The 24,966-nt window shown below is 36.8% G+C and overlaps 1 protein-coding gene across 1 annotated transcript; it reads left to right on the plus strand.

Annotated features, from left to right (window-relative positions):
• The first annotated feature begins 5,808 nt into the window (after window positions 1-5,808).
• Window positions 5,809-6,475, plus strand: LOC117928398 (B3 domain-containing protein At3g25182-like). Its single transcript, XM_034848288.1, has 2 exons — window positions 5,809-6,030; window positions 6,131-6,475. The coding sequence occupies exons 1-2, from the start codon at window positions 5,809-5,811 to the stop codon at window positions 6,473-6,475; spliced, it is 567 nt and encodes a 188-aa protein (XP_034704179.1).
• The last annotated feature ends 18,491 nt before the right edge of the window (window positions 6,476-24,966 follow it).

Here is a 24,966-nt window from a genome sequence, read left to right on the forward strand (position 1 = left end):
TAAGCCTTTTGCAATATTTTTTGGATTTCTTGGAACTAGAAGAATGAGGTATTGCTAAAGGTGTTCGAAGTTGCAAAGGTTTGATGACTTACAATTGTTTAATCCTATAATTTCAAACATCCTTAAAATGTTTAGAACTATACCTCTGGACACCCTAATGTGCATCCAGAAGTATAGTTCTAAACAATCTTAAGGAATTCCTAAGAGACACTCATAAATACTTCCAACACCATACATTCCAACAACCTTTTCTTTATTTCTTATCTAAAAGAAAATTGAATTTTATTAAAATTTTAATATAGGATAGAGCATTTATAAGCTTTGACAATGATAAACTACTCGATTGTCTTCACAACATATATAATTAATTGTACTAGGAAAGCATTAATCAAATGAATATCAAAGATCGGTAAAAGAAATTAAATGGTTATTATAATTAGTAAAGGATATATTTGGGAACTTCATGGACAAAAGCCTAGGATTACTTTTACTTGAGAATGAAATGGAGTATATAGGGATTCAAGAAAGGCTAATTTTGAATATGAGAGTAAAAAGAAAGAAAATGAGATTGATAGAAACAAAGAAATGTGGGTGTCCATTCACTCTTAAGGGTATAAAACTACTAACTAATGATGATTAGATATTGGTTGTTAAATGTGGAAGACATAATTACGCTAAAGCACAATATCTTAAAGGATATTCTTGTGCTAATCATTTAAATTAAGAAGAAATGAGTATCTTAATAAAAATACTAAAGAGTGACATTAAGCCAAAGAAGATAATTAATATTTTAAAGGAGAGGAATGAACTCAATTGTAGCACATTGGGATAATATATAATGCAAATTATAAACATAAAGTAAATGAATATGGTGAGAGGTCATAAATGTAACAATTGATGCATAAATTAATGGAGTTGAGCTACATCGAATGACATAGAAGGGATGAACAAAATGACTATATTATAAACTTAATGTTAGTCAATATCCATTTATTTGTTGTTAACCTTTCCGATGCTGTTGATCATGGATTTTGCCTACAAGATGAATAGGTATTGAATGCTTTTGCATGAGATAGTTGGTATAACATCAATGGATAAGATATTTGATATTGCATTTACATATCTTGGGGGTGAAAAAGAGGATAAGTACATATGAGTCTACAAAATTTGAGAAATTTGATGCATGAAGACTTCTTTCCAAGAGTACTTGTCATTGATGGGGAGAGGGAACCTGCTCTTATGAATGAACTATAGAATGTGTTTCCAACCTCCTCACATTTTTTTATGTAGGTGACTTATATTACAAAATATTCTTACAAAATGTAAGAAATACTTTTAAGTTAAAGGGAAGGTAGGAGACTTTTATTTCCATGTGGAATGTTTTGGAGCTTATTGAAACTAAAAAGACATATAAGAACCATCTTAGTGCCTTTGAGGGACAAAACCAAAGGTTTAAGCAATTAAATAATGCAAAGTGTTGGGATATAACCCTTAAAAACATGATATAATGTAACTAAATAAGATTTCATTAATATATATACTATGATTTTTATTTTCACTATTTCATCTATATTTGCATTAATATTTATTTAAGCATTTGGGTCTACATCAATTGCATTGCACATGACTTAGGTGCATTAGGAGCTATACAAAATATCAAAATTATAGATTTCTTGCAAGTTGATGAGTTGTTAATCACCGGTTCATGGATTTAGGTAATCTATTTGAAATTGTATTTTACTACCTTCTAATTAGAGGGATGACTTGTTATGGTCATTAAAATAAGTTTTTCATGATGATTGCATTAGTGTATATGATTACACTGTTAGGATAGAACATTTAAAAGTATGACATGATGTAATAATAAACGTATTTATTATTTAATGATATGATTCCAATTTCCTAGTTTCTTCTATCCTATTCAAGTATTATACTCTCTTAGCATTTAAGCTTGACACCTTCTACATTGTACATGAGTTAGGTACATTAGGAGATGTATGACAGATCCAAGTAATGAGTTTCTTGCAAATAAATGATTGGTTCACAACTTGCTCATGGACTTAGGCAATTCATTTGAGATTGTAGTGCACTACCTTCTAATTGAAGGGATGAAGAGTTTTGGTCATCAGGATATGATTCTTATGGTGAGTTGTACTAATGTGTATGATTACATATTGGACAGGATCTACAGTAGGTCATAACATTAACTATCGGTAATTATGATATCACTAAGTTGTTATAATATATGGGCTCTCAACCATGAAAGGATACTGAATTAGTGCTAAAGTCTTCAATGACTTTGACATACGAATAAGACCCTAAGGTGATCATATATTCTCTATGGATTTGATCACTATTGGTAGAAGTTGGTGGCAACAAGTATACTTAAGATAGACACTATGATATCTCATGGGTTTGAGATATATAACATGTAAATTTGGAGAGATTTGGGTTTTTGATTTATAAGTGTGTATATGAGTGTTTTAGTAAAAGTGAAGGTTGCATTAGATCTTATGAATTATTTTTTTAGACTGAGCTAATTAATTAATTAATTGAAACCTAATATCACTAATTAATTAATTAGGACCCAAGTGGGATGGATTAATTGACCCCAACCCAATTTAGGCTCAATCACTTAAACTTATAAGGAACCCTATATAAATCCCCTTAGAGGTTTAGGGTTAAGACTTTTGACACTTTTTCTTTCAAAAAAGATTTTCTACAGGAAAACCCTAACCACCCTCAAGAAGGAAGAGAAGCCCACACTTCTCTTTCATGTTTGGATCCATGTGATGAGAGATTAGGTAGAAGGACACTAGGTAAACAAGACTTACGACTTCTTAGACAACTTCGCTAGAATTGATTTAAGAACATCTAGATCATAGGTATGATCTATTTTTCTCTAGATCAATTAATCTTATTGGTTTTCATAACCACTTTGATTGGATCAAGAGAAACCTAAGGATAGATGCATGCTTTTTATCCGATCTAAGGCCAGGAAACAAAGCAATCCATAATTTCCAACAATAGTAGAGTGTCTATCTTAAGAATACCTATTGTTACATGCCTCAGTCATAAGTGACCTAATTGAAAGGAAATATATGATACCTTAGGGTCTTATTTGTAGGTTCAAAGCCGTTGACGACCTCAACCCTACCATTTTAACTTAAATATACATTAGCCTTTATTGTTGGACTAATGTTTACATATAGTGGAGAATGCAGCAAAGAGACAATAAAATGGGTGCAAATGTGAGTGCATGGCAACTTAACGAAACAAAAATGATGGAAACAAAATGGAGAAGCCTAGATGCATAAGAGGAGATGAAAGAAGGAAGGAAGAAGCATATTGATACAAAATAGGGGATTCTGATACCATTTATGTTGGGATTGAACCCCTAAAAGCAAGATATGCTGTAATAAAGTAAGACTTAACTATCTATTTCCTATCATTTTGGTGTATTGACATTGATTTGAACATTCAACTCATGTCTCTTACATTGTACATGACTTGTGTGCATTAAGAGTTGCATAGAAGATACAAGTCATAGGTTTGTCCATAGTCGATTCATGCATTTAGTCAATCTAGTAGAGATTGTAGTGCACCACCTCTTAAATTTAAAAATAAATAGTTTTTATTATAAAATATGAATATTAATAATATAATAAAATAATAAATAATATTTTTAATAAATATTTAAAAATATGGATATTAACATTAATTGATTTATTTTGTTAATAATAATAATAATAATAATCCAAAATTAATAAATTCTAATACTATTTTATATGATTTTATATATTTTATAAATATTATAAAAATATGGATATTAACATCTTATAAAAACATAATTAATTTATTTTGTTAAAATTAATGAAGAATAGTTATTTAAAATTAATAATGGCTAATACTATTATATTTTAAATCAATTTAAAAAATCAAATTTAAATTTTTAAGGTTAAATTTTTCATTACATGTATACATTTATTACTCAATTAGAGATGATATTTTGAATTATTTTATTAATCTATAATTAATTAATCAATTTTTAAAATTTCAAATTATTCTTAAAAACTTCAAGATTTATTAAAGGATTTAAAGTATTAGTTATGTCTATTATTTTTTATAGTCATTATATATATTGAGTTTTAAATTATTTTTTTAAATTATTAAACTTATTAATAAATTCAAAACAAAGGCTCACTTAATTTGAAATTCATTTTCTTTAGTGAAAAAAAAAATTCGGGAGTATAGTTCTCTGTTTTACTATTTTTAAAAATTATTTCTAAAAAATAACAACCAAATAGCGGTATAAATTTTTTAAAAGCAATTTTATTTTTAAATCACACACCCAAATAGGTTTTTATTTTTTAGCAAAAAAAAAAGAGGAATTTTTTAAATAAAAAAAATTATTTTAAACTATGTGGAATGTGAGAGTTTTTTTTAATATATATATATATATATATATATATATATAGATATTATTCTCAATTTATTTCTTTTTTTTTTCATTTTCATTCCCATTTTTACTTAACATTAAAATGGAAACAAAATATCATTCTCTAGTGCAAGTTATTTTAATTTGAAATAACTTACACTAGAGAATCAAAATACCTCTTACAAAGGATTTCATTTCCTTTGGAATCATTCTTAATTTTATTCCCATAAGTATTTTAGTTATCTAAACATAAGAATGACTGAGGAAAGGAATGAGATGTTCATTCCCACTCCACATTTTCACATACTAAATTAGAATTCAATACTCAAACAACACTTCCATCTTGAAGGGAATTCAATAGCAAGAAGATGCAAAAGATGAAAATGTTAAACAAGATTGCAATAGATATTTCTTCTTGTGCCCACCCACCATAAGAAGTGCTTATTATGTTTGAGAGTTGTATCAAAGCATTAAAGTATAATGCAGAAGCATTTCTTTAAAGAATGACTCAAACTCATCTCATAATATTGTTTGAAAAAATATCCTAATGATAAGCTAAGCTCACATTAGAAGGGAAAGAAATGCACCACCACTTTTGAAGAAGGAAAAGAAATAGAATTTGGAAGAGAGATTTCATCAGATAAGTTTTGTTATTTTTATATTTTAATAATGATATTAATTAATATTTTGTTATTATTTTTAAAATTTGAGGGAAAAATAATTTTTTAATACATTTCAAAAAAGAATTTGATGACGTTGGATGCTCTTCTATATATAGTAATTTCAAAATAATAAACAATTCAACATGTTTGGTAACTTGTAATTTTGGTTTCTCTTAACCAAAAAAAAAAAAAAAAAAAAACAGATGGGGATAATTGGACTTGTTTAAATTTTAAAACAATAAAAGAAATAGAATTTGGAGGCCAACGGTCCAAGTTTCCGAATATATGGGGCGGTTGTAGGATTTGATTAGGATTTAGTAACTTTCCAAATTGAAAGACTTGTTTCTCAGGTCGTCATCTATATATAAGCTCTCTCTTGGCCATACCAACAAGAACAAGAACCCACTTGTAACTTTCCAAATTGAAAGACTTCTCTCTGGCTCATCATCTTGCCATACCAAGAAGACTAAGAAACCACTTCCTTCTTTACCAAGATCAAGAAACCCTCGTAGTTATATAGTTTGCGCATTCGCTTCAATGGATTATGTGGTAGAAGATGAGAAGAAACACTATCAACGTCTTAAAGAAACGATGAAGATATTTGAATAAGGAGGTGATCGGTGTCTTCAAAAAACGATCAAGATCAAGAAGCAGCCACCACGGTGCCATGATGATGAGAAGAAACACGATCAGTGTCTTGAAGAAACGATGAAGATATTCGAAGATGGAGGTGATCGGTGTCTTAAAAAAACGATCAAGATTAAAAAACGGCCACCACGATGCCATGATGACAACGACGATGAAGATGATGATGGGGGGTGTGTTCAGGAGAAAAAGAAGCCGAGGATGAAGAAGATGATGGATAGGGCAAGGTGTCCGTCTCCCCATGCAACGCCAGAGCTCCCTGTCATCCTCAGGAATCGGATCAAGGCTCTGGGGGGGTTCTAATGTCACTTTTGTAATCTAGAAGCCTCTCTTCAAGACTGATGTGAGTCCCGGTCACAATTGACTGTCCATACCCTTGAACCAGATACGACAAAGTTTCCTCACACTTGAAGAGAACGAGAGGTTGAACTCAGGAGGAAACGGAAAAAAATGTGTAGATATGGAAGTGATGTTGATTGAGCCCTCCCTTCATCGGGAAACCATCAGTCTGAGGAAGTGGAACATGAAGAAAGCTTCTGGAAATTCTACCTCAATGTATGTGTTGGTGACTAATTGGAAATCGGTTACGGAAAGGAATAGCATGAAGGAAGATGAAACGGTGCAGCTTTGGTCTTTTCGAATCAAGTCGAAGTTGGGTTTCGCTCTTGTAAAGAGAAGACTACAAGATGATCTTAGGAATTGTTCATTAAGGGGTACCCTGGATAGCTGATATGGATATCAGGGACATGGTAGGTGTATTTACTATTTAGTAAAAGATGATAAACCTCCCTAGATAATAATTGTCACTAAATTGATTTTCCTTTTTTTTTTCCTGCTAATGTAGAATTTTAATTTTGATTGAATGTTAATAGAAACATTGCCATTCCCTTCTATCTCCCTTTCTCTATTGCTATTTTTCATTTTTTAATTATAATATGATTTATAATTTTTTTTTAAATTCATTTATCTATCTATCATATCATTCCAAGAAACAGAGTGTATGTTTATATATATTGCTTATCTACTAATAGTGTATTAACTAATTGGAAATACCAGATATGTTTATACAGAGTGAATTCTAAAGTTGTCCACATGGGAATTTGACTACTAGGGCAAGACCAATCTTGAGGATCAATAAAACCAACAATATCTATTGAGGTCCTCTACTGCAACAGAATCAGGCTCAACATCTGGAACCGATAAAATTAGCAAGAAGCAATAATTTGCATTCGTCATAGTCAATTTCGTTGCATCATTTAGATATTTACCATACCATCTAGTGTAATCCATAGACCTATGCAAAGATCTCAAAAGAAGAGGAAGGGTCCCTGACAAAATCATTAGGATATATAGTGATTTAATTGATGACATCGAACAGATTTGGAAATTCCTCACTTGGAAGTGTTGAGAAAAGGCCACAGAAACTTAATATCCTACTACAAAGAGAATCTTTTATGACAAAACTGAACAGATGTAACTACCTAGGTCCAAAAAAATAAAAACTTGGTTTCAAAGACAAATTTGCTTCTAATACAAACTATTTACTTTGCAAGTCAAGAAAGAACAGAGGCAATAACCACTGAGCTTCTTGTTGGTTACTAAGATATACCTCAAAGTGACATTTTTTTTTCTCTACTTCTATGTTTACAATTTTGGGAACTGTCAATAATAAAAGAGAGAGACTGAAATGGATCATATGAAATGGAATGAGGATTTAAAGGAGATATTTCAAAGGCGAGTGCATCATATTCAAGGTGGCTTAACTAAATTGGTCAAACAAATAATTTAAAATTATTAGTGATAACGGTAAAAAAAAGTTGCAATTAAATGCAAGTGACTATGAAGAACAGAAATCATCTGCTTGGATTTATATTCAAATTAGATTAATCACAGAATCTATATTAATACCCATTTAAATTAAGGATATCATGTCTCGATCATCTCACCAATGCAACATATTCATACTCTCAGTTGTGATGGAATTATTTTATTTCAGTATTTACAGGTCATCAATTTTTTAATTAATTATAAACATATACAACTTCTCATCACATCACAAATAAAAGAAGCTTTTTGTTAAAATAAATAAATAAATAAATAAATTTATGGAGAGTGGCAGAGTGCCCTCGAGAGTTAAGGGGGCATACGGATTTTGGTGATATGATGTTTCTCTTGGTTGTAGAGAGAATATAATATGCAGTGGCTAATTTCTAGGAAACTGGTGTTGTATGAAAACCTATCTCATGTATTTTCCATCAAACCATAATCAAGTGACTATGTGTGATGAGGCAGCTCAGCAATCATGCCCCAAACTCCAATGAATCAGACACCATAAAAATCACAACTCACACCTTGCCCAACCACCTTCCTAGATCTTGCATGCTACTTTCTTGGATATTTCATCTTACCTTTGGTCAGTCTATCACTCTTCATTCTTCTACAATTACACATTTCTCGCTGTTTTCTTTAATTTAATTATCCTTACTATACTATTATTATTTTCTATTTTCTTAGATGTGAGTATTGAATATATCTTCAATACTTTCTAAGTACTTCTAGCTTCCATATTTTTCACCAAGTAGAGCAAAACCCATTTGATTTAAATCACTGAAACACCTATGACTTTAGTTGATTTCTGACATGGGTTTGGGTTTAATCTTCAAATCCATCCAAGCTCTTTCTAATCATGTGTGTGTAATGGGTAGCAGTATACTTGATATAATGCTTTCAACTGTTTCAAAAAAATTTCTTTTATCATCAAATAGAATAAAAGACATTAGGTTAAGATTATTGATCTCATGAATTCATGTGTGTTTTGATAAATCAAAGAGTATATATGTCTTAATCTTTGTTACTATTGATTACTACTCAAAAAGTGCTATTTGATAGCTTCTAATTAATCCTTTTAAACACTTTTGAGTAGTAGTTAGTGCCTTTTAACCCAATTAGCATGTTAAGGCTCCTTGCAATCAATTCTAATCAAATTGTGTAAGTTTTGGTGTTTTTGTTAGTAATTTGATCACCAAAGCAATCCAAGATTGAGGAGAGTTATTTGGAATCCTTGGAAAAGAATGGGAAGCTTAGAGGCATGAAGAATCAAAGCTTTGAAGCATTTTTGCCATAAGCAAAATCCGGAATGCAAGGAGAGAAGCAAAGAGGAGAAAAACAGAGTGAAGAAAACAGAGGACAGTAGCTGCAGTCTTCTTTCACGCTTTTGGAGCACTTCCCGAAGTCCATTTTCTACATGCTATATACCATTTCAAAGCTCAGGAAGTCAAAAATCCAACGCTTCAAACCGTGTGCAATTTGGAGCTGAAATGAGGAAGTTACAGCCTTTGGAAGATAACTGCTCCAAGCTGAAGGAAGGCTTCAGAAAAGTGCTGCGGAATCACCATTTTTGTTGCAAAGTGATTTCGCAGCCTTTTTGCACAGTGCTATGGAGTTCCCCTGAAGCTTCATGCCGCGATGGAAGCCAAGCACCACAAGATGGAAGTCAACTTTGTGAAGGTGTTGAAGCAGCTGGTTGCTATGAAGAAATTTCGCAGCCCTTCTTGTGCACCTGCGAAATTTCGCAGACCTCACCTTACACCTGCGAAGTGGTCCTGAGTGCTTCCCGATATTTGTAACCGACACTTGGAGATATTTTTCATTAGATTTTTGTTGCCTAAATGCCCAAATTCTCCTTGTAAGTCACCAATGATAGATTTCCTTAGCTTTTAAGTTAGGAATTTGGCAAAATATCATGTAATAGCTGTAAGTGTAATTTTTGGTTTAAAAGGGAGCCGGGGGAGCTGGTTCCAGGAGATCCATCATAATATATGTAAGCAACGAACAGAGCACTTGCTCTGTTTCTTCTATATTTTTTTGTTTTCTTGTTCTTTGTCTTTCTAGCCAATCAAACTCTGAGGATTTTTCCTCAGAGGATGAGAGGCTAAGCTCTTTGTCTCTTGGAGTGAAGAAAGCCGGGTGAGTTTCCTCATGCATAAATTGGAAGTTTTGTTGTTTTAGTTTTTAATGAAGAGAAAGTGTGACCCGTTGATGGTTTTTATCTTTTTAGTTAACTTAAAACACCTTTAAATCACCTGGGCCAACACTTGGTAAGGCAAGTGATCTCCATCCATGGAGATTCACTAGTTTACCCCTTGCGAGCCTCTGGGAGGTGACTTGAAGGTAGGATTTTCTAGAATTGCCAACACTTGGTAAGCTTTTGGACTCCAAGGAGACATCCATTAGTTATCTCTTGCGAGCTTTTGACGGGTAATCCAAGGTTAAGGATCACCTTGAATGGCAAGTGCTAGGTGAGAGGTATGAGCCATTGCAAGTTGCATCAGTGAGAGGGATTTAGTGCTTGAACCCATTAATGGGAAGCATCTGTACAACACCGGTTGGAGAAGAAACTATATGTTAATTCTCCAATGCGAGGAAAAGAAACAAGTGACCGGAACTTTCCTTTTTGTATGAGGAATCTAAGCCTAGTGATCTGAAACTCCAAGAAACACTTTTCTTTATAAGTAAAATCAGTTACTACTTTTGGTTAGCTTAAAACCAAACCTTTTTCATTCAAACGTCTTTATGTTTTCTTTTAAAGCTAACCTTGAAATGAAAAGGCACCAATTCAGCTTTGAATTAATATCATTTGTGAAGTGAAAACCCATCCCAGTGAACGATCCTAGAGCCACTATGCTATAGTAGCTTTGTCTTTGCTACCCTAGTATATGGTGTAATAGGTTATAAATTTTGTTGATTAATCCCTCAATCAAAGAGGACCAGCTGGACACGAATCAGCTGAGACACCATTTAGGCATGAATCAACTATCTCCCATCAGACAATATATATCAATTTTTTTTATAGTCTTGAGAAGTTTTTTTGTGTCTGATAAAATACTTCAAATTGCTTTCAAAAACAAAATCCCATTTGTTTAAAGGACTTCTTTAATCAAATAGGTACTAGAAATGTTATTTAAACCCACCAGATGTACTTCCCATTAAAAAAAAAACAAAAAAAAAAAACAAAAAACATGAGGTTAAGCATACGCTAGTGGTCATATGCAAGTAAATATGTAAGTCTCTCTTCTTCTTCTTCAGTATTTGTAGGGTTTTTTTCTTGAGTCATGTGAGTCTGCAATGAAATGCTTTATGAATTAAATACATAAAGGGTTTTAATTAGTCAAGAAGAAACTCCTTTTTCCTTTATTTGTTTATTTTTTTAATCTTTCTAGTGGACGGGGGCTTCTTGAGAAGTATATGGATTGTGGAGAAAGTAATGTGAGTGGAGCAAAGGATTACGATTATAGGTGGGTAGGGAATCTCATGCAAAATAGAAGACCACAGAGAGAGAGAGAGAGAGAGAGAGAGATATAAACACACATTCTCTCTCCATCTCTATATCTCTATATATCTCCATCTTTTCATCTCTCCATCTCTTCATCTCTAGTTCGTTAGCAAAGAATATAAATACGGTCAAAGCAGGTAAAAAAAAAGGACAATGGGTTTGGTCAGGGGCAAAAGAGAAGAACCTTAAGCACGACGAGGTCGACCGCGTCCTCGCCATTGATGGCCGATTTACACACCGCCTCTATCACCCCCTTCCCATCAATCACGCCGCGGATCAGCCCCAGCGAATACAACTTGAACAACCACTCCAACGCCGGCTCCATGACCTTCGCAGAGGCCGAATCAAGAGCCAGCAGAAGAGGCTGCAAAACGAATTCCGCATCAAAAATCGATAATCCGAACACCGGCGAGTTCGAATTTGGATCCGACAGATCTGAGAGGGTTTCGATCTTGTCGAGCACAAATTTATATTCTCAACCAAACAACACCCACTCTCCAGTAATGCATGTCTGGACTACTTCCGGTGGATCTACGAGGATCTCCGTCCATGGGTGGAGACCGGAATCACCAAAGACATGATGGAAGCAGCGAGGAACCCACTATTCTTCAGGCTAGTGATATTGGATGGAAAGGTTTACATGGAGAAATACAAGAGGACAGTTCAGATAAGGGACATGTTCACCATACGGGGGATTCTATACCTATCATTCTCACACAATTACATATTAAAAATCATTCTTTTTTTTTTCCTGTTTTTCACTTGTTTTTAAGGACACGAACATGTGTTTGGTTCAGATTAAAAAAATCAAGTAATCTACAAGTTTTTTCTTCTATGATAGAAGTTTAAACCTAAGTTTTTCTTTCCCACAACTCAAGAAAACGCAGTTCACAAAAACCATAATACAAAGATGTTGAAACAATCAATATAATGACATTAATAAAAGAAAAAAGATGATAGATCTAAGAGATTTTGGGTTACCTGGGAGTCCACAAAGTGAAGAATGTCGGTTGTGAGCGTGTTGACTATGGGTGAGAGAAAAGGTAGAAGAAGATTATGGTTTTATATATAGGGTTTGTATACTGAGATTTTTTGGATTGTGGATGACATATGGAAACAATGGTCTTTTTATATATTATCCCTCATTATTAATTCTAAAAGTGGGCTCATTAAGTTATAATACTTAAAATTTTTTATTTTATATGATGCTACTTCCCAAAAAATGAGACTATAAATATAAAACTAACATCATCTAACTACCTCAATTGAAGATTTTTTATATGATGTGTCACCTTTATTAATTATAAACCATATAGTGTCATTATTTTAAAAGTGACACCATAAATAGTGACACCATAAATTATTTTTGTAGTAGTGACGATGCAATCCCTTGTATCAATTTCATTTCAATACCAAAAATTCTTAGAATTTGTTTATTTCAGTACAACTTTGATAACCTTGATACCTCTACCATATCATTTTGCTTATTGATTTAAATTGAAAAACCAATAATCTTAATCAACAATGAATTTTGATACCATAGTGATACCATATGCTACCGAATTTCCGTTTAATTTGATACCACTTTAAAAGAATAAGGTCTCAGTTGTTCAAAATCGATACCACAATAGTGCTGATTTGATGTCAAAATTAAATTCAATACGTTCTTGTAGGATTGTAGATGCATGTTTAACATAGTGATTCATCAAATGAGGTAAACAGTTATCATCCTTATAATTACATTTATGCATAATAACACTTATTACCCTTATAATAACTGTAGGGGCCTTATCCCACGTGTCCACCCACGAATACTTCTATGTATCTGTCCACGTGGCATCCTTCCAACTAGGCCACGTGTCACATCTTTCATCATTGCTTGAACGACCTTCAAGGTACCTGAGAGCATCCTGTCCAGATTATTTGCGCTGCCGAGCAGCCCTCACCTCCTTAATAGCCTCAAATTTTTTCTGATATGCGAAGCCCTGCCCAACTGACACCAGATTAACTGATGGGACTCTTCCCATCCTTATGTCTACTTCAGTAGGTGCAAGGTTGGAAGAGCGGCAAGCTGTATCATGACACGCAGCCTGACACGACCCCCAACAACCCTGCAGATGTGATGATTGCCCTATCACTACTGCACAATCTTCATCACAAGGGCCAACTTAGCACTTCTGAGCTTTCCTTCATTGCAGAACATTATAAAAACCCTACTGTAATAGAACACGGGAGGGAGACGGTGAGTTCTCTTACCAATTATCTCTTTCTCTCTAAGGGTTTCTAATCTAACTTAAGCTTCGGAGGGCATATCCGGACAACCCATCCGGACATCTATGTGTAGGAAAGCAAGAAGCCCAGGTTCCAGCGTCTGAACAAGAGCTTTCACTGTCACCTCGAAGGAGGAATCCATCCTTTGTTGACAAGGTATCAACATTGGTGCCATCTATAGGAAACATAACAAAAATGTCAACACCCTCTAGAAGTCGATCGTTAGCCATGGGTGACGAGGGTTACTTTGACTGGCATGCAAGTGTGGAGATACGCCAACGAGAGAGTGAACAACAAGTACAGTCCCTGCTCCAAGAGACGAGAAGACTCAAGGAAGAAAACGACGTATTGCATATTCAGGTGTCCTCATCAAGCCCTCCTTGTAGCCGACAACCAAGAAGTCAACGAGCGAACTCCAGGCAAAACGAGGAAGCAACATACCCCGGGAACGCAGAGTTCCCCTTTAATGAATTGGAAAGGATGCTTGAACAAAGATCTCCACCAACCTGTCACACGCAACAGGATGAAAGCTCAGACTCCACTCGTGTCTCATCAAAGAGAAAACGCGATAGGAAGTCCCAGTTATCAGATGCGATGCGTGCAAGGCTAGGGCCGTAGATACCCAACATGGGAAAGGGGGGGGGGGGACCACATGAAGCAACGGCCCAAAGGGCATATCCTGGCCCCTCAGTTGCACCTGTCATTACGGATTAGCTCCCCCATCCACCATCATAACAACAAGTAGGGAGTTTGGCCAACATAGGCCCCTAGGCTCTGTCAGTAGGTGACTAGATGACATGTTTTCCACACCTTTCACCCCTGACATCATCAACTGCGAACCCCCAAGAGGGTTCATAGTTCAAAATTCTCTATGTACGATGAATCTAGTGATCCATTCGACCATAGGCAGCTCATGATCCTTGACATAGGGAATGATGCACTACTATGCAAGGTTTTTCCAGTCAGCCTTTAAGGCTAGACTCTTTCATGGTTCCACCGCCTCCCAATGAATTCTGTCGATAACTTTCGGGATCTTTCGGAGGCCTTCGTGGGACAATATATGTGCTCAACATAACATAAACAAAACATCAGTACCCTACAAAACATAAAAATGCAAGCAAATGAATCGTTGAGGGAGTTTGTAAAGTGGTTCGGGCAGGCTGTACTCTAAGTAGAATCTTACAGCATGGACGTCGTCCTGCAAATCTTTAAAAGGAATATTTGCCCGGGTACACCCTTCTTTGGATCCTTTGCCAAAAAGCCTTCTATGACTAAGGACGATCTGTTCAGACAAGCAAACAAGTACTTCATGCTCGATAATGATGTCCGTGCAGCTACCCAGCAGGTTTTGGTCACCAGTAAACCTGCTACGAATGACTCAGCCAAGAACTCTAAGACTACAAGCCAACGAAGGCAGGCAGGTAGGGGGTAAGACGGACGACATCAATCAAGCCAAGCAGCCTCACCCCTTCAATATTTCATATGACAAGCTCCTCCCCATGATCCGAGATTTAGTTGATTTTAGATGGTGTAGACTCTCAATTTTGTCCTCTTAGCGCATGTCCTATTAGACACTAGTTCGATACTTTATAGTAGTTCCTTGGTGGCCCATAGCTACTCACATTACTTACCTTTCTTGAGCCACCTCGGAGACTCTGGTTGAGGGATTGCCTAGCCCCTTATTGTGACCCTTGGCAGTTTTGATTTAGACTTAAACTTTTCTTTATTTTTCTAGGATAGTTCTTAGGCATGTTTAGGCCATTTAGACAATGTCCCGATCACTTTAGGACACTTAGTTCGTTAGGCACCCACTTAGGTCCGTTTAAATACTTCATCGGGCTTAACTTTTATATATATATAAATAACTTTTATTATTATCATTATTATTATTATTATTGCATGCATTCGATAATTATATATATTTTGATTATTCATTTTCATTTTTACTCTTTATTTCTTTATTATTATTATTGTCAATATTATTATCATTACTATTTTTATTTTTATCTTTATTTTATTTATTTACTTAATAGAAAATTGTTTGAATTGTTTAGATTTAAAATATGCATACGACCCCCTTTGTTGAAAGACGAAATTATATAATCTAGTCTCTCCTAGTTCTCTCCCTTTTATTTTAAAATCGTGTTTTATTCTATTATTTCCATGGGTTTATTTTCTTTTCTTTTAATTTTTTAATTTTATTTTGGTTTTGTTTTGCATGAGGAGACGAATTGCATGTTTGGGAGTGGGAGGTTCCTGTGAAGGCAAGAGGATGAAGTTGGTGAGAGTCGTCACAGAGAGGTGGCATTAGAGGTTAGGCATTTTTAGAGGCTCTCTGGAAGTCTCTAGAGATGATGATCCCTCGTGAAGAACACGTGAACATGGAAGCATGCACACCACGCTTGAGAATAAATGACAGTTGGAGTTCCAATGACTTCTAATGTCGGTATAAAAAGAAGCCACAACACCGACAACAAGACTAGGGGGCGTTTTCTTGAATTCTTCATGAAAAAGTGAGAAAGGGTCATCAAACACCCATTTTCGGAGCTCCATAACCTTCATACTCAAGGATGGAATCACCATCTTCCCTTGGACACCCATTTTCTTAGAGAATAGGAGATCACACCTTCATCACGATTCTTTCTCTGGTTTTCTTTCCGCCATCTCCACGTCACAACACTGCTGCACTTCTCACCGTCGCCAGCTGAATCTAACATGGACGAAGACGCCTCCAATGGCTTCCACCGCCATCACCACCATAACCACCATCATTTGCAGTTCTTGTGGGCATTAAGGCACCAACTCTTCTTAATGATGCCCACCTTCTTGATCGTGCTCCCATAGATCTTGTTGTCGTGTTGGATGTTAGTGGCAGCATGGCTGGCTCAAAGTTTTCCCTTCTCAAGCGTGTTGTCTGCTCTGTCAAGGCCCTCCCAGAGTTGCCTGCAATCACGACTTCAGAATTGCATTTTTTGATTCAACAGATCTGCCAGAGTTATCGCCTATGTCGGCACCTAAAAGTGGCTCCTCCTCCGCCGACCATTCCTCACGCGCTGCCTCCACCAACAAACCCTTAGACCTCTCTCTGGACAGCCGCCACCACTGCTCTTCCAGAAACCGAGACCGGGATCGCGATTAGAGTAGAGAAACCGTGATCGCAAGTGGGAGGAAAAGCTTGAATCCATCAAAGAACAGAATCGCGAATGCCCTCACCGGCGCCATCTCTCCGACCGCTGCCCCTGCCACCGACGTTCACTCCTCATCTCCTTTCTTCTCTGATGCATTCACTTTCTGAGTTAGACGAAGAAGCAGAGTCTCGGATCTCTCAAAGGCATGACCCCTCCAGATTTCACGGGAATCCTTTCACCATGCTCATCTGATTGTGGTGTCTCATTCTTCCGTAGAGACTGCCGCTTGCTGGTCGATTTGTTGAAGAAAGGTTCCTACAACTTTGAGCTTTGATGATATCCATCCAACCATGGTCGTCCGATTCAACAGTCCTCTAGACGCGCATTGGGTATGAGGGCGAGTCACTTATGGCGCATTTTAGCACTTGATATGGTGTAGTTGTGGGTCTCATACCAGGAACATGAAGAAATGGCATAGGCGGGCTGTGTCTAATTGGAGGAGAGAAGATGTTATAACCATGGGACCCACCAGACAACTCATTGGGTTAACAGGTTTCTTTTATTAAGTCAATTGAAATGGTAAGTGCCCTGAGAAATTTAGAAAGTGGGGTTTCCGGAATACATTTCCCAAAAAGAAACAAAAAGATTCCATACAAAGGCGGGCTATCATATAAAATATGGCAAGGGGGATTTGAAGGGGAAAGAGGATCCACATGGGGAGATATTATTTTGGCTGGAGCAGAGAGATCTAGACGGAGAGACTTTTTCTTTGGCGAGGGGACTTTTTTCTTTTGGAGCGGAAATTCACATACAAGGGTGGAGATGACACATCAAGAGGGTATTTTTTCCGATGCAATACAGGTTAGTTTTCGATTTTTGATATAGTATTTTTTTTTTTTTTAGTTTGGGTTTTAGTTGATTGGTTTGATTAATTGTTTGTGATAAATTCTTTTAAATCTCGAGTTTGAACAATCTTTTATTTTTCTTAGATTAAATGTCTCTCTTTTATGATTGCAATTCATTAGTTCTATGCTAGTTTATTTTAATTTACACGAAAGTTTAAATAAAATTTATATTTTTAATTTCAATTAGTTTAATCCTAATTTATTTTTAATTTGAATATGTTATTGATTTTAACTCTTTAGTTCAATTGATCTTGTGAAGAAAAATTTATATTTTTAATTCCAATTAGTTTAATTCTAGTTTATTTTAAATTTGAATATGTTAATGATTTTAATTCTTTAATTCAATTGGTCTTGTGAAGAAAAATTTATATTTTTAATTACAATTAGTTTAATTCTAGTTTATTTTAAATTTGAATATGTTAATGATCTTAATTCTTTAATTTAATTGATCTTGTGAAGTAAAATTCGTATTTTTAATTTCAATTAGTTTAATCCTAGTTTATTTTTAATTTGAATACGTTATTGATCTTAATTCTTTAATTTAATTGATTTTGTGAGGTAAAATTCGTATTTTTAATTTCAATTAATTTAATCCTAGTTTATTTTTAATTTGAACGTGTTATCAATCTTGATTCTTTAGTTTAATTGATAATGTGAGGTAAAGTTTACATTTTTTAATTCCAATTAGTTTAATTCTAGTTATTCATGTGTTTCTTAAAATCTAAATGTTAGTTTTTTGGATGATAATTTTGTTAGTTTATTTTATTAGGAAGTTATAAATTTGTTGCCTTAGTGATTGTTGGTAAAATTTTTCTTTGAGGGCCACTGGAAACCCATGAAGGTTGGTCTTCACTCTCACCACTTTAATTGACAAGTTTTCCTAAAATCTTTATTTCGTGATCTTTGTTTCCTTTTGTTTTGATTGATATTTTGTTTTCTATTTTTGTTATTTTAAAAATTAATTTCCTTTATTTTAAAACAAAACTTTTTTTCTAAAAAAAAAAAACACTTTTAAGAGATTTTTTTTTTTAAATTCATTTAAAGCCTCTAGAATCAAAATCTCTTTTCTATTTAAAAAATAACATGCAACCATATCTTAATCGGTTTGCATCCCTCTCAATTTTCAACAAAAATTTTGGTTTTAAACAAGACGCGAATCACAGCTTGTGGTCCCAAATAAATGGGACAATTATAGGCTAAATTCGTGTATATTAATTTGGGGAATTGGTGAAACCCCTACATAAGAAAATCTTTTTTTAAAAATTTATTTTTGCTACTACCCTACTATTTATTGTAATTATATTTACATTTTTCTTTTTAGGAATTGTATACAAGATATGTATGATAATTAATTATTCCGAATTTTATAATTTTTGCTAATTAATTAGATAAGCATGCTAGGATTTATTATTCATTATTTATTATTTATTATCTAACCCCCATGTCCTGAGGAAGCACATTAGGAGTTATATATGCTATCCAGGTACGTTCCCAAAATTTCATGAATATGCACGTCATTGCCCTTGTTTGATGCCATACTTGATTGCCTCAATGCTTGTTTGATCATCCTTGATAAAATGCATGTCGTGTGTCATATTTCTGAATTAACCATTGATGTTTTATGATAGCGCTTAAGAAGTGGTTCAGGTACGCACCTTAACTTTTCTTTATTGTGATTGATCTCCTTATTTAGCATGCTACTTTTTGAAATCACTTAGCTTACTTAGGTATCTACAATTAATCAATTAATTGCCCCATTTCCCAATTTAGTCAGTAAAGACCTCTTTAGGGCTTAGAGGGGTGCTACCTCCTAGAGGTACCTTCCCAATAAGTAACCTGATCCCCGGACCTAGACTCGGGTTTTTCAAAGACATGTTTTTTTCCAAAAATTATGGAGTCACATTTTAGGGTTTTTCTTTCTTGTTTTATTTTCCCTTTAAAATAAAAATAAAATAAGTGGCGGCTCCAACTTTTCCAAAACTAAATAATTTTTTTCACAAATAAAAAGCGAGTCTCGCCGATCGAGTGGGGACGCACGTGAAAAATGCGGGTCCACAGATGGCCAGAACCAATCAAGACAGATCTAGCTAAGCGGGATCGGAACAGAAAGTGTGTTTACCACAAGGAACATGACCACACCAAGGAGCAATGCAGAAGTCTCCATTACCTAGTGGAGAAGCTGGTAAGAGTCAGACACTTAAAGCAGTACGTCTGCTCAGAGAGGAGATGAACACGGATAGACCAAGACCCAGACGCCTAAACCCCTATAACTTCAGCAACTCCTAGAGTCGTGATCAACTACATCCATGGAGGGCTCGTTTACAAGGAATACAACTCTAAGTGGAAGAGAAGCTTCCTGCTACCATGAATAAACCAGATAGTCAACTCCATTATCGGGCATGGCATGCTCTCTTTCATAGATATTTTCCCCGGTTACCATCAGATTCCCATGTTCCAACTAGATGAAGAGAAGACCTCCTTTGTGACACCACACTGGATATATTGCTACAAGGTCATGCCGTTTGGACTTAAAAACGCTGGAGCCACCTACCAAAGGCTAATGAAAAAAAATTTCAAGCCATTAATCGACCAGACTGTGGACGTATATATCGATGACATTGTGGTAAAAAGAAAAACTAGGAGTGAGCACGCTCGGCATTTAGAAGAAACCTTTTGTTTGATGAAAGTGTACAAAATGAAGCTGAATCCAGCCAAATGTGCCTTTGGAGTCAGCGCAGGCAAGTTCTTAGGGTTCATGGTTACACAAAGAGAGATAGAAGTCAATCCGGACCAAATCAAGTCCGTCATGGAGACGTCTGTCCCAAATTGTAAGAAAGAGATGCAATGCCTCATGAGCCGACTAGCTTCATTGGGACGCTTTATAACCCGATTTACAGACAAGTTAAAACCCTTCTTCCTCACACTGAAATGAGCTAGTGCGACAGGGTGGACAAGTGACTGTGAGACAGTATTCGAGAAGATTAAACGCTACCTCACTCAATCACCCATTCTAAGTAGTCCTCAACCTGGTGAGCAATTATACATGTACTTAGCAGTGTCTGATTGTGCTATTAGTGTCGTTTTGTTCCGCTATGTAAATGACAAGGAGCAAAGGTCCGTCTACTAAGTAAGTAAAGCAATGGTTGACGCAGAAACCCAATATTCGAGGATGGAACAGACAACTTTGGCCTTGAGAAGTGTTGCATGAAAGCTCTGCCCCTATTTTCAAGCTCATCAAGTGATTGTACTCACGAATCAACCACTCAGAAACATTCTGCACAAACTAGACCTATCTGATAGACTGGCAAGATAGGCCATTGAACTAAGTGAGTATGAAATCAAGTATCAACCCAAGTTGGCAATGAAAGGGTAGGTCATGGCTGACTTCATAGCCGAAACACCCTAAAAACCTTATCAGGGTGTAAGCTCTCCCAAAAAGAGGTGGTGGATACTACACGTCGAAGGGGCATCCCAGGCCTCAGGATCCTAAATAGGCCTCCTCTTGCAATCCCCGACAGGAGAGCAATTGGAACAGGCTATTCGGCTCGGATTTCTAACCTCTAATAATGAAGCTGAGTATGAGGCAATCCTCGCTGGACTTAGCATTGCTCTAACTTTGTCAGCGTCCAAGCTTGAAATACGCAGTGACTCCCATCTAGTTGTTAGGCAAATTCAAGAAGAATATGAAGCCAAGAATGAGTGCATGGTTCGGTACCTTTCAAATGAACAAACTAGCCTGAACAAATTAAGCAAGTGGGCCATTAAGAGAATCCACCGCTCAGAAAATACCCAAGCTGATGCCTTAGCCAGAATAACAGTTACTCTTCTTGTGAATGAAGCAGTGTTATTGCTCGTATACATCTAGGATATGTCATCCATAGTCGTTGCACCTGTGTGCACCACCAATGAAGCAAACATTGGTTGGATGAACGAAATTGAGACATATATCCGGACCAGAGATCTTCCTAAAGAAAATAAGCAGACTCATAAGATCTGGTGCAAACAACCCGTTTCACCTTGATTGGGGATAGCCTCTATAGGAGATCCTTTGGAGGTCCGTACCTTAGATGCTTAAACGACACAGATGCATAGTATGTGTTAGCAGAGCTACATGAAGGTGTATGTGGAAACCACATGAGGGGATGAACCTTAGGACATTGCGCTCATTCACAAGGATACTATTGGTCCACCATGAAACAAGATGTTGCGAACTACGTCGAGCGGTGTGATTGGTGCCAAAGGCACGCCCCCATTCCCCACATGCCCTCTGAGGTCCTGAATCCGGTCACAAGCCCTTAGCCATTTACGCAATGGAAATTGAACATAGCTGGCCCCCTACCTGTCGCTACCGTACAGAAAAAGTTCTTGCTTATAACCACTAACTACTTCAACAAATGTGTAGAGGTAGAAGCAAATGTCAACATCAAAGACAAAGATGTTTCCGTTTATTTGGAAGAACATCATCTGCCGATTTGGAATCCCGCAGGCAATTATAGCTTATAATGGGCCACAGTTTGATAGCATTGCCTTAAGAACCTTTTGCTCAGAGTTGAAGATAAAAAATTTGTATTCCACTCCTCGGTACCCTCAAAGCAACGAGCAAGCAGAAGCGACAAACAAGACCCTGCTCTCTACACTAAAGAAAATATTGGAAAAATCCAAAGGAAGGTGGATTGATGAATTGCCCGGCGTCTTGTGGGCCTATCGCACAATGCTCGAACGACCAACGGGAACTACTCTCTTTGTCCTCGCCTATGGGATGGATGCGGTTATCCCAACAGAGATAGGCATGCCCACAACCTGGACTACCATTCAAGGCCAAAGAGATGAATATATGGAATTTAAAAGACACTTGGATTAGGCAGATGAAGCAAGAGGGAACACAGCCATCCGAATGGTGTCCTACCAGCAACGAGTTGTTGTCCACTACAATCGAAAAGTTCGACCACGTGCCTTCAAAGTTGGGACTTTAGTTCTAAAACAAAACATTTGAGAATATGACTAAACAGGGAGTTGGGAAGCTCCAAGATAATTGGGAAGGACCTTACATTGTATCTAAAACTGGAGATTCAGGGGCTTACCATATGAAAATGCTAGATGGAACAACCATGCTCCGCCCATGGAATGTGTCTAACTTAAAGTAGTATTATTAATACAATGTGCAAATAGAAGAAAGTTTCATTTAGAAAGCACAAGTAGAATAAAGGTATGTATATTTACAAATGAAAAGTTCACTACAAATCTAGACAAGTCCAGATGGAAGAAAGGAAAAATAAAAAAATCACTGCCCGGTAAAGGGACCAGAAGCGTATGGATCTTTGTCTCCCTAGGTGGGGCCGCTCACTATTGCGTCTTCTTCACCATTAGAAGGATAGTTAGGGATATCATGCTTGATACCATTCTTCCTTATGCAGCACTAATAGCTGTAGAAGAACATCTAGTCCACCTGTTTCTGATAATCTTCAGTCAGTGCCTTCTTCTCAGTAGTGAACTTGGCATGGAGCTCCTCAAGCTATTACTTTTAAGCCTCAGATGTTGCCCGGAGATCCTCGAACTCCTTGTTCAACTAATCCCTCTCCTGTTGAGCGTCCTTGCATTTGGCCTCTACAACTTCTTTTTCCTCTCCATCCGGCGAGCCTCAGCCTTCGTCGCTTGCACCCTTTCCTGCAACTCCCTCATAGCCTTCTTTGCATCCATGGCTACTATCCGGACCGCAACTAGCTCGCTCTCTACCTGACCAAGCTGAGTACAGAGTTCTTCATTGTTATCTATCTACCGGGTAAGAAATACCCGCATATTCTCCATGACCTCTAGCAGTTTGAGAAAAGAGCTTCATTGTCGCATCAGTTTATGAATAGCAGCCACCCCCTGAAACAACAGTAAAACAGATGTCAAAACCTGATGATTAAGCAAACTTGGGTAGAAGAAGAATAAGGCCTACCACTTCCGCCGTCTCCTCAGCAGTATATTTAGCAGTGGATAAGTGCATCAAAGTGCAGAGTCCTGAGCGACATGGGAGGGTCAAACCATGCCAGCCATGCAAGGGATGCCGCTCAGGTTGACGAAGTGACGATGGGAGAACATGAAGAATTCTTCTACTCCGAATGCTGGAGGCTAGGGCGCAGTAAAACAAGGAATTGCTTTTAGCAACGCTGCTATTTCCTCCCAGCTTGAGGGAATAGCCGAAGCATTTTTTTCCTTGGCCTTGCCACCCGGGGTGGCTGTAGAGACCTCATCTTCCGCCGGACAAGTGCTCTTTGAAGGAGGCCTCACTACTAACTCTAAGCAAGGTTGGACAGTATCAGAAGGGGGCACTTGCACCATTGGAACATCCGGATCCAGTTCCTCATGAGGGGCCTCCGGACTACTCTTTTTGGTAGGCGGAGGTGTAGCGGGGAGTGCTTCGGAGAGGCGCTTACACTGCCTTTCCTTAAAGCTGGCCCTCAGGTTTGGAGTCATCTCTTCTGCCGCTTCTTCTTCTTTTGGATCAAGGTTAATGAAGGGCACGACAGGCTTAGGCTCCTAATCTAAGTTGTCCCCCACAGAAGGTGAGTTGGATGAGCCCTGATCGATGCCAACCTCTGTAGAGGTTGAAGGAGACGAAGAGACGAAAGGGGAGAGACAAGTCCAAAGCCTTCTCAGTAGGTCGGGGAACAAACTTCTTGGAAGGAGGACGAGTAGTAGAGCTGGTGGTCAGACTACTCCCACCCGGAGCTTGTCTTAGAGTCCCCTCTTAGCATTTCTTCTCTCTCTGAGCAAGCCAGTCTACCATTTTCTTCGTGACTGTTACCCGGGCCTTTTCGTAGAAGGGGAGATCCTTCACCACATAATGTTCACCAGGCACCAGCACTCTGGGCACAAAATGTGGAAGGGAGAAAAGGACGACGTACGACTTGGGATCCCAGACCAGTTTCAACATATTTTCTTTAGTCAACAAGGTCTCATGATTTCGCTCTCTAGTAAAAATCACAAATAATTTATTCAACCGGTCGAAAGAAGTCTTGTCCACCCATTTTACCGACCGACCTTTCATTCTCTTTTCTGCAGTACACCAGATAATGTACGTTAGCAACAATCCTATAATTATAAATGACAAAGTAAGAGTATGACAATTTGCTCTACCCGGAATCCCCAACGAATGACGAGGTTCAAATGGGTGATCTGGATGTTCATATAGGCCATCACAAGGGCCCGAAACAACAACATATCATTTTTTTGCTCCCTTGGTGGAGTCTAGAAGTCCGGTCACCAATTGAAGGGACGGAATATGAGCGGATAAACTAAAAATCTCTTTTTTGCTCATCTTAATGGTGTAAATAAATAGGACCTCCAACAAGGAAATATCCAAATGGTATAGCATGTTCAACATGCTACACCTCATTAGTATCCTAATTACATTCGGATGAAGGAAGACATGAGGAATCTTTGTAAAGTGGAGAAACTGTTTGAATAGAAGAGAAAGAGGAAAGCGAAACCTGACATTGAATTGCTTCTTGCTAAAAACAATGACACCATCGGGCTCTTGCTCGGTTGACATTGGGTCACCACTTAACAAGCGGATTGGAATCCCATACTGAACATGGAA

The sequence above is a fragment of the Vitis riparia genome, chromosome 13 (assembly GCF_004353265.1).
Source record: "Vitis riparia cultivar Riparia Gloire de Montpellier isolate 1030 chromosome 13, EGFV_Vit.rip_1.0, whole genome shotgun sequence".
NCBI classification, from domain to species: domain Eukaryota; kingdom Viridiplantae; phylum Streptophyta; class Magnoliopsida; order Vitales; family Vitaceae; genus Vitis; species Vitis riparia.

Coding starts and splice junctions, on each gene's coding strand:
- LOC117928398 (XM_034848288.1), top strand. CDS start 5,809: ATGAAGATATTCGAAGATGGAGGTGATCGGTGTCTTAAAAAAACGATC. Junction 6,031..6,130: donor TCCTCAGGAATCGGATCAAG/GCTCTGGGGGGG, acceptor CCCTTGAACCAG/ATACGACAAAGTTTCCTCAC.